This window comes from Onychostruthus taczanowskii, unplaced genomic scaffold (assembly GCF_017590055.1).
Source record: "Onychostruthus taczanowskii isolate IOZ18803 unplaced genomic scaffold, ASM1759005v1 scaffold16, whole genome shotgun sequence".
Taxonomy (NCBI): Eukaryota; Metazoa; Chordata; class Aves; order Passeriformes; family Passeridae; genus Onychostruthus; species Onychostruthus taczanowskii.
In genome coordinates this window covers 4,736,919-4,754,784 of record NW_024498795.1, presented here as the reverse complement: position 1 = coordinate 4,754,784, position 17,866 = coordinate 4,736,919, and the positions used below count along the sequence as shown (strand labels likewise).

The following is a 17,866-nucleotide window of genomic DNA, read 5'->3' as shown; positions in this document are numbered from 1 at the left end:
CATGCCATTTTCACAAACAAACCTTATAAAAGGACCAAAATCAGAAAATGACACAGCCAGTATCACACAGAATAACAACACAGAAAACAGAGTCTTCTCATTGACAGAACAATAAACTGCCCACTATTGTACCTTCATGACATCTTTATAGGAGTGAATGGCCTCAACTTCTTCTTTGCCATCATCATCATCCTCCACTGCTTCATCCAGAGCATCATATCCTTCATCCCTACTCCCATCTGTTTCTGTGGCATTAGTCATGTAGTCAATAAGCTGCTCCAGTGGAGGACTTAATTCCCTCTCTTCATTTTCCTTCAAACCATAGTCCAGGGCTTTATATATAATAATCCCTAGTGATTCAATAACCTGTAAAAACAAAAAAGAAATATATATTAATGGCATTTACATGAATGAATAGGTCAAGTGAGGAACAACCTTTTCTGGTGTTCGTATAACAAACCCAGCAACTGAGAGGGCAATAAACATCAAAATCAAAGAGAAAAATGATCTGCTAATACCTACAGTAGCACTTGAATAAGCATTTGAGTAATACAGCATAGAACAAGCAAGAGCAGTTCCTACCACATTTCTACAGTTTTCTTATATCAATATTTGAAATGAAACTTCATTTAAAAACAAAGCAGGACCTTTTAAGGCTATTTTCCCTTTTTTCTTCTGATATTGCAAACCTCAAAGTGACATTACTTTGTAAGCCTATGTTGCACACACATGATCTTTTTTTGTGGGGCAGGTAGGAAGAAATTGAAAGAAAGAATAAACTAACATGAGATGCCTTCTTCTTCTCACAGCTTAACGACACTTGGAAACTGCCCTTCAACAGGTGTCTCTTCCTTGACCTGAGAGGTGTCTGGACACAGCTGTGGATGTCCCAGTACTGCTCACTGAGCACTGGGACAGCAGCCCACAAGAACTCCTTTGCCTACTGCACAGCTGTGGAGGCCACTGAAACTGCCAACAACTGTATTCCATAGTGATGAAGTTGTGCCTCAATTTTTCATTGAATTGAGGCTTCTTATTTGTGCCCTGTCAAGAGCAAAGCAAACCAATGACCTCTTACTCAGTGTGAGCTAGGTAAAGATTGTTGTGAACATCCCACAATGATAAATGCACATTTTCTCTCTTGACATAGCTATTTTCCTTATGAGCAATATCAAAGCCTCTGGAATTTTAAAGATGTAAGTAGATGGCATTTCAAACTGAGGAGTTTGAAAATTGGCATTAATGAAGAGGGAAGGGAAAATGGGATTGCAATAGTAAACCACAAGAAGGTAATGTCACTGCTGGGAGATCCTTGTCTGACAACGGAAGTAGGACTGGAGTTATTGCATGTAATCTCTGATCTTCCTTGTGTGTTGGGATAGATAGCATGTCACACAAATTAGCAGACTCCAGTGTAGGAGTAGTTGGCACAGCAACAACTTTAATAACAGGAGCATTTCTAAATATACCAAACCTTGTCATCAAATGACATTTCCTCTAATCTGCCTTTTGGTACGATCCTGGTCGACACACTTTTTACTGCAGAGTTTTGAAATTCTGTTTGAGGAAATAGGACAACACAAAGGGATTCTTAAAACATTAAATTTTACTCTAGCTGCTTACTTACTTCAGCACAATAAAGTATTTTTGGTCTGAGAGGCTGGAGGTTAGCAAAGACTTAAAATTGTTTCCCTTTAGTTTATCTAGACAGACGATTTAATGACAGCTTTACACTTGTGTACTTCATTCCTCTGTTGGGATTACTTTGCAGTGCAAATTCACTTTGCAAGACAATGGCTAATAAACAAAAAACAAATTAAAAACCCAATATATAAACCACTTTATTTTATATTTGATTTCCAATAATTTTGGTAACTTGGTTCAATATAAAATTTTGCACATGCAAAGCCCTTGAAATATTTTTATACATATTTATTTTAAAATGCAGCTAGGGAAAGTGATTAGGCAAATTAGTGAAGAAGAAAAACCTGTATGTGTTTTTTTCAGTTCAAAGAACAGCTTCTGTCTTGGGGAGTGCTATTGAGACAGGAAAGTATGTCAGGGAAGCATCACTGCTTTCTTGCTCAGCTCTCATACCCTTCCCCTGACTTCTGCCATGACTCACTTTGGGGACAGGACACTGCACCATACAGACCTTAAAAAAACTCTAAAAGATTAAATTTATATTTGTAGTATATCTTGCTCACTTCTTAAGGAAGCTGTTTTGCAGTAACTGTCTTGTAAAACTTGTATTGTTAAAAAAAAAATAAACTGGAAATGTGGAATCACACAAAATAAAATATATTAATTCAAATGGTAGACATGTGTTCCCTGTAACTCAGGTGCTGAGTACAATCCCAACATACATCTCTTCAGCAACTAAAAGGGAACAAATAATAGCAGTTTGAAGGAAACTGAAGTGAAAATGAAGTATAACTGAATAATCACTTTAATACTTTGAGCACCTGGGAATAAACACAAAGTGAGTAATTTCTAACTTCAATAAAAAGTACATTTGAAAGGACTTAGCATACATGAAGACTGAAATGTCCAGATCAGATGTAAAGAAAATAATGTCTTGTGCCATGCAGTGATGGCTGCTGAACATAGCTTCTGGATTTTGCTACCAAAACTTCAAAAAAATAGAAGAGGGAGTGGATAAAGAAAGTGCACTCTCTTTGCCTTCTTCTGTTTGGGAAGAGGATTAAGGCATTCAAAAGCATCGTGGCTAAAACTGGATGACAGCTGCTCCCTTCTTTGATGTATCAGCAGTGGGCCTTCTGCAGCTCAGTAATATGGTTGGTGTGTTTTTATGTGCTATGAACAGATTTCATAATGCATGCAAAGCTGACACAAGACAAAACCTGTAACAGCACCAAGTCAGAGCTGCAGTTCAGTCTCTCAGCTCCTTATTTAGGACACGTGATCAAAACCATATTTACTCATTGTCTGTATCACAGATTCTTTTGCTGAAAGACAAAGCAGCAAACAACTTAACTAAGTAACTTTGCTTTGACTTGCATTGAAACTGAAACATTCAGTGCTTTCAGGATTATCAGTTTACCAAGGATCCTGTAAACCACACAATTGCCATACAGCTATCAAACAAAAGTCACAGAATTGTCAATGCTTCTTCCCATGGATAAAACCACTAATGCAACTTCATACAAATAAAACTTTTAGGTCTATAGAACTAGAAACAAAATATACAAGTCAATTGATTGCTGCTTCAGTGCATGAGTGCTGTCACTTTACCTGTAATACAAATCAAACACAAACAAAACGAAAAAGGAAACTCTTTTCACAGCTAACTGGATGAATTGATAAATAAGAGGGATTTTTGGGTTGGATAATCAGAGACTGCCACTTTTAATTTTTTTTTTTAAGCATCACTTATTTACAAAGAAATCACACTGATTGGCCAGTTTAGCAGAAAATAAAAACCTCTGGCACCTAGTAAGTGACAAACACCGAAATCTGTGAAAACATGGATATATTAAGAAAAACAAGGGTAAAAATGGACCTAGCAAAGCTTTTTTAAACCACAAAGTTCCACATTTACATCCTAAAACAACTGCATAACACTGAAATAAGTGTCATCACTAACAGTAAATAATGCTGCTCAACTCAGGTAAAAAAATAAAGACCTGCACCTTGAATTTTAGAATTGTTCCACATTGATTTAAATTTCAGCAAAGACCTACCTCTGGAAATCAATCAGTGGATAAATAAATTTTTGAAATCAACAAGGAAGCCTGCATTATTAAGCTTTACACCTTCTCATCAAGTTCTTTTGAAAGTCATGGCTTCAGACCAAAAAAAAACCCAACACACAAACATTTCCCACAGATTGAACTTGTACTTTGCTGTGCTGAAATCATTAGTGAAAGGACAGCTTTGTCCCACCGCGAGCATTCCTGCAGTTTCTACACCAGTCTGGACTCATACAGTATTTTTATAACAGACTGGGATAAAGTTGCTGGAACACTTTGACTTAAAAAACAATGTAAAAACAATAGCCACACACTCCTTTTACACACATGGCAAAAACAAAGCCCAAATTATTTAGATTCTTTTCATGCACAAACATTGCCCATATTTCCATTTCATATACCTTCCTCCAGCACCTTAAGGAATGCCTCTTGGACAGGGATTTATTAGTGTTTTAGATTTTTAATATGACCCAAATTACACTCTTCCAATGAACTCCGCCAATTTAACATCCTTGAACTCTTCAAATATACAGCCTTTGTACAGGAACCAAAGAGGTTTGATACTTGCAAAAATGCAATTATTGCAAGTACTTTACTTTGAAAAAAAGTCTTTTTTTCCCTCAACATGTACATTCTCCCTGAAGCTAGATGAGAACAGGCAGAATCCACATCCACGGCACACACAATGGGGCACTGCCTGAGCTTTCATCCCCTTCCTAGGCCTGCCTCAATTTTTAAACAAACAAAGCCTAAGGACGGGCTTGTACTTAGAGCAGCAAAGGTTTTCAGCTCAAATGCCTGTCCCTCCCTAAAGTTCTCCCTTTGACAAGGGAAGCTTGGATATCACCGTCATGAGATTTATAGTCTTTGCAAGTAAAAGGTGGAGCTACATCTGGAGTCTGGACCTCATCAGCTGAAAGACTTCTTACTTCTTTGGGAAGTCGAACCCCACCATCTGGGGATACTCTTTCCTGGGGTACATCCTGAGAAAAACTAACTCACAATAGTGTATAGAACTGTGATGTAAAAATTGGGAATAGAAACTGCTGGGAATCGAAACTGCTGAGAAAGCTGTGTGTACCCCTATAAATGCCTGTAAGCCTCAACCATCGGTGTGCAGTTGGAGGGAAAACTTCCCCCACTGTACCCAGCGCTGTTTTGCTCATACTTTACCATATTAATTAATAAATTGATTGTTGCTTGAATATTGGCCTAGTCAAGCTTCTCATTTATAACACTTCCTCCAAAAGCCACTCAGGTTTTTTGTCCCTAAACTTGGATTAAAGATGCTGTAAAGCTCCAGCTCCTTAGGTGAGTTAACTAACTTTGAACTTTCCCACAGGGACCTCAGATATGCCCACCAGCCTCAACAATATTTGCATTACTACTGCACTTTTATGAATGCCAATAGTTTTTTATTAAAAATGTGCAGTACAATAATTATTTTTAAGTGCTTCCACATTTTACCCAGATCTCCAACACACACAGGAGAATCATGAAAGAGATGAAGAGAATGAAGGAGAATCATTCTGCCTCACGGTGGGAGTGCTGAGAGTTCAGGGCTGGCACTCCTTAGGGCAGAGCTCCTCTCCACCACAAACTCTGCCATGTAAAAGCTAACCTGTCCTAAAGCTGACTTTCAATTAGCTTGCCAGGAGCTCCACACAATGCTTCTGACACCATAACAATATAAACATAGACACAGACACTCCTGAAGTCAAGAGTTAGGTATCTGAAATTTTCTATGACATATTAGAAGACAAACACACACAAGTTTTTGGGCTCAATTTCTGTAATATGGTCTTAAGGACTGGCATGTAAAAATGTTATGCAAAACCAACTTGCTCCTCTCTAGCTAGATGACAGAGGGCGAAAGCTTTTGCTCTGACCCTCATTTAGATTTGTAACAAAGTAATTTATTGTTTCTTCAACATTCAATTCTGGAACTGAAAAACACCAGGCTTTTAGGAAAGGTGAACAAATAAAGGGGTTAAGATAACCCCATGCACATTTTTTTGGTTATTTAGCTCATCCCAACGCGCCCTACATAACTCTCAGGAGCACCTCGTGGAAAAGCATGTCCAAATAGGATGCCATAAGAGATGTGCTGCTGTCACTGCACACCACAGGTACATTAATGTAGTTTTCACCAGAGCATTCCCAAGTGGAATTAGGGTAGCATTACCCAGGTTTTAATGGCAGGGGACACTGCTAAATTTAAATGTGACCTTCACTAAATTAGAGCAACGTGCAATGGACTGGCAAATGAGAATAGTGAAAAAACTTCCAAGTGCTTCCAGGAAAGCAGCAAGGATTTGGACTACTTCCAACAAATCAAATGAATCATTCATTTCCAAAGAATATAGGTATAAGATACAGAATTATTTAACTTCTGGGTGATGTTGGTTTGCTACTGAAATAATGAGGTACTGCTTTCTGCAATATAATGAGCCTTGCTTTTTAATTCAAAGCAGTAATGAAAGCAAAGAAAAAGAAAATCACAGTATGTCAGGTCTAATAGAAAATAAATATGAGACAAAATTAAATAAATCCTTTTAATTATATTCAGTCTGGTTCAGATACATTCAGAGTTAGGAAAATTTCTCTACCATATTCAGAGTTCTTTTTCAAAATGGTTTTATATCCTGAGTCTTTGAATGCACTAAGTGGGCAGACAGAGCTACTTTCTGAATTCTTCGTACTATTCAGGTGTGTGTTAAAAGAGATTCAGTGCAAGAGCTTTTGATCAAAGACACAGAACAAGCCCAAAACATACAAAGAGGATACTAGCTTTTTTTTGTTTTGGTTTATTCCCATTGAAGTGAATATGTGAAAACCAAAACAGTAAAATGTTGTTGGACACTGCTGCCTCTAGGAGTGTAGCACTAATGTAACTATAAGTTTATTAAGGATCAAGTGTAATACAACTCTTCAACTTATTCAAAGGTTTTGATAATTATAAATGTGGTTTTAGTTGTTAAAGTTGCACTATAGACATCATCTCAGGAGAACTATAATTTATTAGCATAAAGGAAAGCAGAATTTTTTCTATTGTATCAGTCTCAATTTACATTTTATCTGCAGTGTTTCATTTTAAACACTGAAACAAAACTGTCAATTTTCTCCTAGCTTTAGTTCAGACATTATAATCCCCAAGATCATGACAATCATTACTTTGTTACTACAGACTTTATTCAACCTGAAGGAATTTCACCATAGTGACAGTTCATACCCAGAGAAAAAATAAAATTAAGTTCTCTAATTTAACTGTGGAGACTCTAGCAATGGTTGAAGCCTCAGTGAAAGAATTAGATGCAATAATTAAGTAACCTAGATGGTGAAAGTCATTTGAACGTTCTGAAATACTCCTCTGTTCATATCAGGCTTCAAATACAGGTCATGTTATCCTGATGCCATTTAAATAAGGAGGATATGGTTTTTATCCTGAGTTAAAGACATAAAATCCAATCATGTCACAAACTCCTATTTCTGCTGTCTTTTTTTTTTAATTTATTTTATAAAACATAGCTAAATATATTCATATAGTTTTTTTATACACATAGAAGGCAATCAGGTGATTGCCAGGTGAGGAATCACCAGGTGAGGAACAGAACATTCCAGGTGAGGAAACAGAAGAGGCAAAGACTTCAGCGGACTTCCAAAAACATAACCAGGCCACAGAAACGCCAGTGGGTTCAAATTGTGCAAGAGACAGAATCGCCATTTATCACATCAGCCTTTTGAATAAAGCTTTATTTAGATTACATGAGAGAACCAGATTAACTGCAGCCAAAGATTTTGCAGTGAGGGAGAGAAGTAAGCAGCTCAAGGAGAGCTGGTACAGAGGAGAGCAAGACTAGTTCAGTAGCTCTGATGCTGAGAATTCGTGTGTGACTGGTTCAAGTTTGGCTGACATTGCACAGCTGCCTATGGTCTGTCAGACAAGATATAGAAGATAGATAATAAAGAGCTTACCAGAGCTTTGATTCAGTTCAATTTATGGTAGTCATGAAGCAATGCAAAATCAATGCCACTTTTATTCAAAACATCTACACTCTACTCAAAGAGTCAGTTTGCATGAATTTTTCAGCCTTCCCCATGGCTTTTATGTCAACCATTACAGCGCCTGCTATAGGCTTGGCCCTCATTTAATTAATCCAAAAATTAAAGTGAGTAAACACCTCGTGCAGTATAAACCATTTGCTCTTCTCTGAGTTAAGAACTTTCTCACACCTATTTTCACCAAAATTAATGACTACAAAAGCCAAGCAAACAAAATACCAGGGCAATGAAAGCTATTCTTTTAAATACAAATTCTCAATTAGTTAAAAGTTTTACATTTCCATGTACATGTTAGAAGCTTTCCAGCAGCAGCTCACAACAGACTTTATAAAAGTTAGGCTGGTTTCACCATATTTGTCAGTGCTATGCCTGCATTTCAAGTGTTTCACACCTGATGAACTTCAGAGACAGATGAAGCACCTAAACAAGTTTACACAGTGAAGAACATGACAACTCCTCTGGTTTGACTTTAGCTTTCCTCAAATCCATCTTCCTCCATTCCTGAAAAAATACACCTTTCTGTCTCCTAACAGACTTCTCCTGTCAGTCAAATTGTCCTAATTCCAAGATTCCATACATAAAATCAAATATGTCAAGAAAGAAACCCAAATGTAACCACTCAACAGGTCCTTTTCAAAGCGATGTGCCACAAAAGAAGGCTGGTCTGTGCTGCTCCTTTCTAGCAACTGCAGTATTCATTAACCCCACACAAAGCAATACTCATTTTACACTGCTTGTTTGGAGGTACCACATATTCATGGCAAGTCACATAACCACCCATAGGAAGGTTGTCCTTTCCATCCATGCCAAAGGAGAAACTTCAAAGATGTCTTTGGGATGTTGCATTTGTCATGCAGCCACTTAACAGAAACCATGCCCAGCTACCTGCACTGTCTTGTGGAAGGTCACTCAGCCATACCTAGGCTTCTTTCCTAAAGAAGCTGATGGGAATTCACACATACAGCCTATGACCAGAAAGGAAAAAATGTAAGACTCTTACTGAGAGTTTTTTCCTAGTCATAAATGTAAGGAAACATCATCCTGACATAAGGGCATGCCTTGATTACGAAGCATGTGAATTTTCACATAGACTATCATGATAGTCCAAGGAATTACTAATGAGTCAGACACATTAATTATTTAGGTCACATATGATCTCTGAGTAAGTCATGCAAAATATTACTGCAGGCTGACACAGACTCTGCAAAGCTTCTGATTTTATTAATATTCTTCCAGGCCCTCTTCCCCACAAAAAAAACCAATATTGGACCAGGCATTTGGATCTCCCAAATATTCATCCAAAACTGAATGCCTAAGTGAACATAAAATATTTGAGTAACAAGCGAGGGGAGCTACTCCAAACTAACCTTCAAGTTCTCGTAATGACCTTATTGGAAAGACACCAGTCTAAAATAGTTCAAAAAAGCACAAGTAGGCACTGTTGACAAATTACCTACCTATAAAAAGACATTAGCTCAACATTATTTTTTTCAGGTCTGAAATTTATACAATCATAGCATGGAAGGCTGACCTACCCTACACTAAAGAGCAACAGAACATGTGGCTGAAACTCAGCAAAAAGCTCAGCTCTTAGGGCCACAAAACCCCAGAGAATCCATTCATGAAATGTCACTCACAGATTTCTTTTTTATTTCCTTCTGAACAGTGAAATCACCACAGAAGAAATACATATTAAGACACACCTCTATCACAGATAAAAGCTTTTGATACATAAAGCACACAGTTTATAACCTCAGGCATGAAGTACCTTAGCACAAGATATTCCAGCACCTGCCAGCTGTCAAAGCTGTCAAAGTGCTGAACGGTGACAGTTTATTATCCTTCATGGAAGAGCCATATTCCTGGATTACAAATTGCTGAGCATTGTTTTACTGCTCTCTGCCAGTAATGACAATATCTATGTATTCCAGTACAGTGATGATAACATAGCACGCCTTCAGTCACAGGCCAAAAGTGTTATGCTGTTTTAAAAAAATTCATATGGATTTCATGCTTAGCTTTTTAAAAAACCAAACCAACAACAACAAAACCAACCTCCAAAAACTATAACAAAACCAAAACATTCCTGAGTCTGGCTTTCTGCAGAAACCTCCATCACACAGCCAAATTTTCTACAATGCTCAGCACCTTTGAATAGAATACAGATATTATCCAGATAACTTATTTAGCTGCTTAGGTGACAGCCAAGTTACTAGATATCCAATGATTGGGGGAGAGGGATTAATTCCAACACTTCCATCTATGTAAGACACTCAAGTACTTAGGAACAAAAACACACATCAAAAAATGCTATATGCATATCAACTAAATAGATTTACTGCCTCAAAAAAACTCTAATAAAATTATCTGCTCCATTCAGTGCATTTTACACTGCCTGGGAAACTTGAGAGTTTCATAAATTTAGGCCTAGAAGAGGCAATCCTGATTTTCTCCCATGCTCAGACCTTGTTAATGGATGTGTTAAAGTTCCTGCGCTCAGCCCAAGGAAAAGAGAGGTAGGTAAAGATGTGTATCCAAGGTAACAGCGTGGTAGCAAGGGGAAGGGAGAACACCAGGACACAGTGACCTGTCACGTCCCTAGGAGCTCTAATGCACAATTGACCCCTGAATGAAGGATTCACGACAAGCTCCCCAAAGCTTCCTCACTGGCTTGTAAAGAACAGAGCTGAGCTGAGGTGTACAGGGATTATAAATCCCTTTGGACTTCTTATGCTTTGGAAACTAAAATAATGCTGCAATATTACCCTATCTTTCTAACCATGTTATTACCCTTTAAATGACAGAAAGAGATCCCTACCCACAAAAAGTAAGTCAAGGAATTATATTCATATTGTGGCTAGTTTCCTGATTTTTGAAAATTCCTGATTTTTTGAAAATTTTGGGGTAAACAGAAACTAAAACTAAGGGTTTATAATGTCCAGGTAAGTGTTGTCACAGCACCTCGAAGTCGGAATACAATTGCCCCTGCAATCTTCTTGACACAGAACAGCCAAAGATTTCAAATCCCATATTTAGTCCCATCTTTACACCCCCAACCTGCCTGCAAAATAAGCTGCACTGCCCTTCCCAAACACATCGCAAAGCACAGGCATTACCTCTTCTGGAGTACTGGAGCTAGTTTCAAATGTAGGAACTATTTGGGGCTGAAGGTCTGTCCTATGGGGTTTTCCTCATCACTCTTCCCTGTGAAACCTCCCACTGGTCATTTCCCCTCTCCTATAACAATTTTACCACCTGCTATATGAGGATATTAATCCATTTTCAAAGCTTTGGATAAGAAGCACTGTGCAAGTCTAAATTATATTTCTGCATGACATGCACACAGACTTAAACACAGCTGGAAGTGCTTCTAATCCTCCAGTTTTCCATATGACTTTTGTTCCCAATAAACTAGAGGAAGGAAAAATGAAGAAAAGTACATGCCTGAGGCTAATGCTTAGGCTTATCAGCTGGGTGCAATGCACCACATAAAGCTGCTTTTCTTTGAGAATATAAAGCAAGATGTAAGAGTGGTTTATTTAAATGTAAGTAGCACAGGTAGCCAGAGAAAACAGTTACTAAGGTTAGAATATCAGATTGTTATAAACTTCACAGGAAATAAATTCTGACAGCATCATCCCTTTGTCTTGTTACACCAATGTAATTATACCTACCAGGCTACACTCTAGAGAACTAATGTCTTGAAGCTTATGAAATCGGGAAAAAAGCAAGGTTTTAATTATTTTTGACACTGTGGCTTTAAATTTTGCTCCTTAATTTAATTAAGTATCCCTAATTATTTTTAATATCCTTTAAGATTTTAACATTTTACAAACTCTATCATATCCATATACCCTTTGGGAATACACATACAGCATGACAGTTCATATTACTGCTCAAACAGAAATTGTCTGGCAATTCCTAGACCAATCAAAATGAAAAAATGTTTGTTTTTTCAGATAGTTCACTAACAAGTGGAAAAATTTTCCTAGAGGGAAGGAAAAAAAAAGTCATTAATTTTAAAAAAAATTAAACAAAAACATTCCCAACAACAAGAAGAAAATAACAAAAAAACCCCAAAACACCACAAAAAAACCCAAGTACCAAACAACAATGTAACAGTCAGAAGGTTCCATTAGAGATAAAACATTGAATTCTGCTGGACTTTCACAGGAACCCCAGTACTGGAATAGCAAAAACATTCCTGCCTAGCCAAGAAACAAGTCACTTAAAAGTAATGTCCTTAGATTGGAGAGATATCCATTTAATTCCAAAAGAAAAGAGAGTATTTTTCTCTTGCTCTCCTATTATGTAGCCTCCCAAAAGTTTAAGAAATTAAGAATAAGAGTATCATTGTATTATAAACACATGCCTAGATTTCTCTCACTAAATGAGTACAGTCATCAATACTCTTGAAGGATGTTAAAGGTCTTCAATTAAATCAGTTTGAAAGAGCATCTACTCAACTACCTCCAGGGACTCAAACATTCAGTATTTCAAGTGAACAATTTATATCTGTGAATTCTGAAGCAGAGAGTGACAGCAGAATCTGGTTTTCTTTTCCTTTCATTCAGCCCTTTGCAGGGATTATTTGCACCGAACAGGCAGAGACATGTAAATGTTACTTTATGCAAAGGCAACACCTCCCAAGGGAGAGGAGGCTTTGGTGAGGATCAGCACTAGGGGACAAACTGCAATGACACAATTTCAGAAAATGCTGCTTGTAAGGAGCTCCTATTAGTTGCCAAAGCGGAGGAGTGGGTGGATGTCATCCTCCCTGCACCGTGTACCTCCTGCTGACATCACAGGGCTCGTGCTGCAGCGTGGTCCGACAGCTCAGAAAACTGACCTAGCTGGGAAAAGTCACATTTCCCTCAGCAGCTTAGGGAAAAAAAAGCCAAACAAACCCAAACCCCAAGTCTCTGTGCTTGCACGGATGCATCCTGTGCTACCAGACATCAGTGCTGGATTTAGCACAGCAGAAAACTCAGATCTGTTCCTAGCCATGAAAGAAATAAATGTCTGCTTTAACTGGAAGAGCTAAAATTAGCCTTCAAAAGGAGTGACTGCATGATTGATTGCCGTAACAATTTAATACATTTTGATAAAACGCTTGGTGCAATACAATCCTTCCTCTAACAATTTTTCTATGTTTTTCCTATGTTTGTCGTCTTCCCTAATCTCCATTTTTAACCCATGAACAATGATTTTTACCAAATACTTGTTATGATAGGTATAGCTAGGATGGGTAGGTTGAGCTACCTAGGAAAACATAGGAGGGTTTGCTTTGTATAGTTAAGATTAAAAAAAAAAAAAAAAAAAGGAAATTAAAAGAAGAAAAGAAGAAACGTTCGGTTATTTTTTCTTTTAAAATATGATATTAAGATGAATCAAGTCCCCCAAAAGCCAAACACAATAAAATAAAAATGTCTAACCCAAATCATAATAATATTTCAAACTAAGATTTATTAGTAAGAGAACTCGGATTACATTAAAGAGATGTTAAAGCAGAGTAAAACACTCCAAATACAACGTGTTCTTTTAGATTTTTCTTTAAACTGAATTAAATTAAACCCCTTAAAATCATGTTTCTAAGGATTTTTCTATTACACTCAAAGGTGTTTTTATGGAGTAATATGTGACATTCCAGCAAAGCCCAGGTGGAAAGGAACAAGCAGACTAGAAAGATAACCTTCCCTGCTCACTGCCCTTATCTAGTTAAGCCAATAAAATTGTTCCACCAGAAGAAATTAAGCTTTTCTCTGTGCTAGAAAGCTCTCTAATTTTAGATGGGAATGAATAATGTTCATAATAATTTTAAACACATCTCCCAGCTAAAACACCATGAACTGACCAACCAGTGGGACTGGGTGTCTGACCTAGAAACTTGTAAAAAACAATTTATTTTTTTCCCCCTTATGCATAAGGTACACCTGACCTAGAAACTTGTAAAAAACAATTTTTTTTTTTTTCCCCTTATGCATAAGGTACACTTCAAACTCTGGATTACTGCTCACTAGAAAGCATGGCCTGAGGGAGAAACTTCCTCCAGTGAGCAGAGACTTCAGTGGTTGCTGCTCTTATGGGAACACTGCACGAAATCTGTGTTAGGCAGAATTGCCAGCAGCCATCACAGATACAGACAGTAAGAATTCTGGAGGAATTTTTAACTGAAGGCAAGCCTTAATGTTCTTAGAGCATATGTGATATTTGCACACATCTCACTAGTCATTTAACTGCAGCTAATTTTTCTGGACTGATTTACAGGTGCTTCCTACAAACATAACTCATCCTGCTATGAAATTTCCAGTTAAATCTCTATTGAAGTATTTTATTCTTTTCCAAAGTGGTTTTGGTTTTTTTTTAAAGATGGTTGAATGCTACCATTAAGCTGTTCACAACAGATCACTTGTCACTGTTTTCTAAGGAACAGCAGCCATTAAACCTAGGAAAGGAAACTTGTGATGACTATCAGACCAACCAGGTGTGCTACCAATTTACCAATTTTGTGATATTTGCCCATTTTCATGTGTCTTGCTCAGTCACATTTTTGGGCTACAGCATTAAAAAAATATACTGGATCTGTTAAAAAAAACATTCTCTTGTAACTCAGTAACTAAGAAGTAACTGTATACAAATTGAAACTGCATAGAAACCACCCTGTTTCTGCATTCATCATTCATCTTGTGATGAATGTGCTACCAAGCCAAATGATGCTTTCAGGCTTACTGTGGGCTACTAAAGTGAGGAAGCACATGCTTGGATAAAGCAGCCACAGTTGCTAGAGGTTAATGCAGCACTTCTCAAGCAAAATGGGCTTTTGTTAACCTTAATAGAACAGATTTTTGACTGACCTTCTCCCTTGGGGATCTCACCTTAATGTTTATGCTGACTGATCAGAATAGACCTTTTGAAGTGAACCTCCCCATCATCTCTCCCTGAGCTTCTGGCTTGCAGCATGGGGAGCTGTGCAGAATGGGGCTCCTTTTGGATGAAGCTAAAACGTTAGATGAAATCCAAAAGCTCACCTAAGGTACTCATTTTGCTGATGGCACACTCAGCCTAAGTTCTCAGAGGAGAGCTCAGCTGAAATAAAACAACTGGGATATGTATTCCATGGACACGGGGTCCTCGACACAAACATTGTTGCTCTACAGACTTGCAAAATGCTGTCTGTTAATGGAAAAGACTGCGTTGAGACTGAAGTGTCACAAATACCCTGAATGCAGGACTAAAAGGCAGCCAAAAAGTTGTAAAATAACCAGAAAACTATTAAGCCAGTACAAAAAGAATAACAACAGCAGCCATTTTCTTGGGCCAAATTCTGTAATCAAAAAGCTGCAGTTTTAGTTGGGCAGCTCAGATACACTTAGTTTTTTTTTCTTGCTGCTACAATATTGTGAAACTGCAAGTCATCACCATCAGTGTAGAATTACCAGGGGAATATAATATCCACCATACTGTAACAGATCTAAAATATAATGTGGAACTTTGGATATTAAAAGGTGAAATAGTATAGGTACACCTATACTGCAGTTCAAACTTAAACCTGCTACCCACTTTTCTTTACCCTTTGTGAAAAAAATCCTACATAGACTAGGCCATGGATAACTTAATGTAAGTTAAATAAAAGAAACTAAAACCTAATGGGTAGCCTAACACTCATGACAAATGCTGTGGGGTTTTAAAAATAAATACTAGTATATATATACATTGCTCAGCACTCTATTTGTCTTCTTTCAGGACATCTATGTTTCTTACTGCAAGTCCAATTTCAATGGAACTACAAGTAATGAAATATGGATGTAAAAAAGCTGTAGTTAAATGCTCAACATTTACAACATCCTGTGAATAAGGTACTAAAACTATAATCCCCCAAGTCACACCATCCCTATATAACATTCTTTTCACCTATCTAGTACCTTGCTAGTCAGGGATGTCCTCTCTGTTTAGCGCCTGTCTGCTGGACAGGGACTGTGAATGGATTCACTGTGACTTGGCCATTTCTAAAACCAGAAGGTGCTTACATCTTCTAGTACCTCAAAAGAGGGATTTGGGAAGGCCAGAGGGATTCTGGATTCTCTGAACTCACCAAATCCAGTCCATCTTTCCACCCCAGGGATAAATTACTTAACACTTTGTAATCAGCAACTGAGAGAATGGCAGCTTCTCAAAGAAAGCCAAACAAGGACTGTAGCTAAATTCTCAAAGTTTTTCCTTTGTCTCCTGCAAAATGAAACCATGACACTCACAGCCTTATAAAGGTAGGAAAGAAGTCATATGAAATGAACCATTATGATGAAGTGACACGCTTGATTAAAACACATTAATTATTATATAATATGATGTGATATATGATAGTGGGGCAAAAATATTCAATAATAAGCACTTGCTTCATGACAACAAATATCAGATTAATCTGAACATGAGATAATATTCCTCAATGTCATCTCACAGAGTTTGATCACTCTGCTTTTCAAAAATCCTCTGCTTTATACCACAGATGTTGCAATAGGTTAAAATCCCATAGAGACAAAACGCCCACATTTTTGCCTGTATGACCCTCACCTGAAATAACTTGCATCCTATAGGAAAGGTGAAATCTCAAAAAACCTACACATGTGCTTGTGCTAACGAGTAAGGGAGCTTTGAAGGGATCAGAAACAGGGAGAGGGGAGTGGGAAACGGGAGGGGAACTGCAAAGAAACTGCAAAGGATGCTTAAGATGCTTAAGGCTAACTTACACCTCATACAACCACTGGCACCTATGTGAAACTGCACTGTTGAGTCTCTGTGGGAAAAGAATCAAAAAGCCACGTGAAAACTGTGTGAAATGCACATGAAAATACAGCTATTAATCGTGATACATGATCCCTAAAACAAAAGGCATTGGGAACACAAGTGGATGCAGTACGTTAAGCCATCTTATCACACAGATCTTTACCAAGGAGACCCCTCTCAAATGAGCATTTATTCCAAAAGGGAGATAACTTGTGAGCAGCTCAGCATTTGTCCAGCATCACCTTGAACAGTTTGCCAGGCTGAATCTACATTACAAGAGACTATACAGGCTCTAATGAGGACGACTCACAAAGCAGCATTGATGTACAAATCTACATTACAAGTAGTTATTGTAGTTATTTCACAATGCTCAGCCTGTGAGATGCAATCTCAGGTGGTCTACACCTGTTCTGCAGGGCTTGGGGCTGTCAAGGTCAGATATCTCGAGCTGGTTGTAACTTGAACTCTGGCAGAGTTCAGATAAATGCAGTTAAAGAGAAGAGAAAGCTTTAGTGTCTCCCAAGTATCCTATTCCAACAAAGAGCAAAGGGAAACAGAAAGAAAGTTTGTGTTGGCTACACAGGCTTGTCTCTGTCTTTTTTCCTTCCCTCTCCTGTCCCCGAACCCACAGGCATTGTTAGATGCCTAATTTTAGTTTCAGATAGCAGATATCTTTTTCATGGCTCCCAGAAAAATGAAGTAATAAAAGGGGGCTTCTTAAAATTTTAAAGGACAGAAAACAGACTGTTGAATCTCTTCTTGTTGATGTTAATTATAGACACTGAATAGATTTAATTAGAACCAACGAAACAGAAAAACATATGTAATCTATGCCTTTGGCATAGCATAAACCAGGCAAGGGGCAATGAAGCAACCCACTGCTGGGACACTTTAATTAATTTTATTTTAAAAAGAATACACAGATCAGGATTCAGCAAGGGTATTTCTAGTAACTGATATAAGATCATTGTTATGAAAGCCAAGTTTTCAGACAGCAGAATCCTTGTCATGGCACATGAAAATCTTGTTATACAAGTTGAAGAGATTTCCTATTGTGATGGAAGGGGCAACACTAATTTTGCCATTTCCCAGCTATCACATGCGTGAGATCATAGGTTTAATTTTGACAAAGCAAGAAGTAAGAAAGGATGGTTGGGGTGCTAACAAAAATGACCTCTGTCAAAGCATTAGTATAAAGACATCTGTAAAATTGCAAGCTTCAACCCTAAAAAAGCGTTGAAGCCCTAAGCCAATATGAGGCTGCTGCCTTCCACATGGACTGGTTTATCCTTAGCAGTCTCCCTGTTTTC

At 37.8% G+C, this 17,866-nt stretch overlaps 1 protein-coding gene across 2 annotated transcripts in view; it reads right to left on the bottom strand.

Moving 5' to 3' along the window:
- SPIRE1 (spire type actin nucleation factor 1) overlaps positions 1-17,866 on the bottom strand; it is a 127,170-nt gene that overhangs the window by 69,955 nt on the left and 39,349 nt on the right. For both annotated transcript variants that reach the window (XM_041399251.1, XM_041399250.1), the window contains exon 3: positions 133-366. In XM_041399251.1, coding sequence (XP_041255185.1) covers positions 133-366 — 234 coding nt within the window. The remainder of the gene's footprint in view (positions 1-132; positions 367-17,866) is intronic.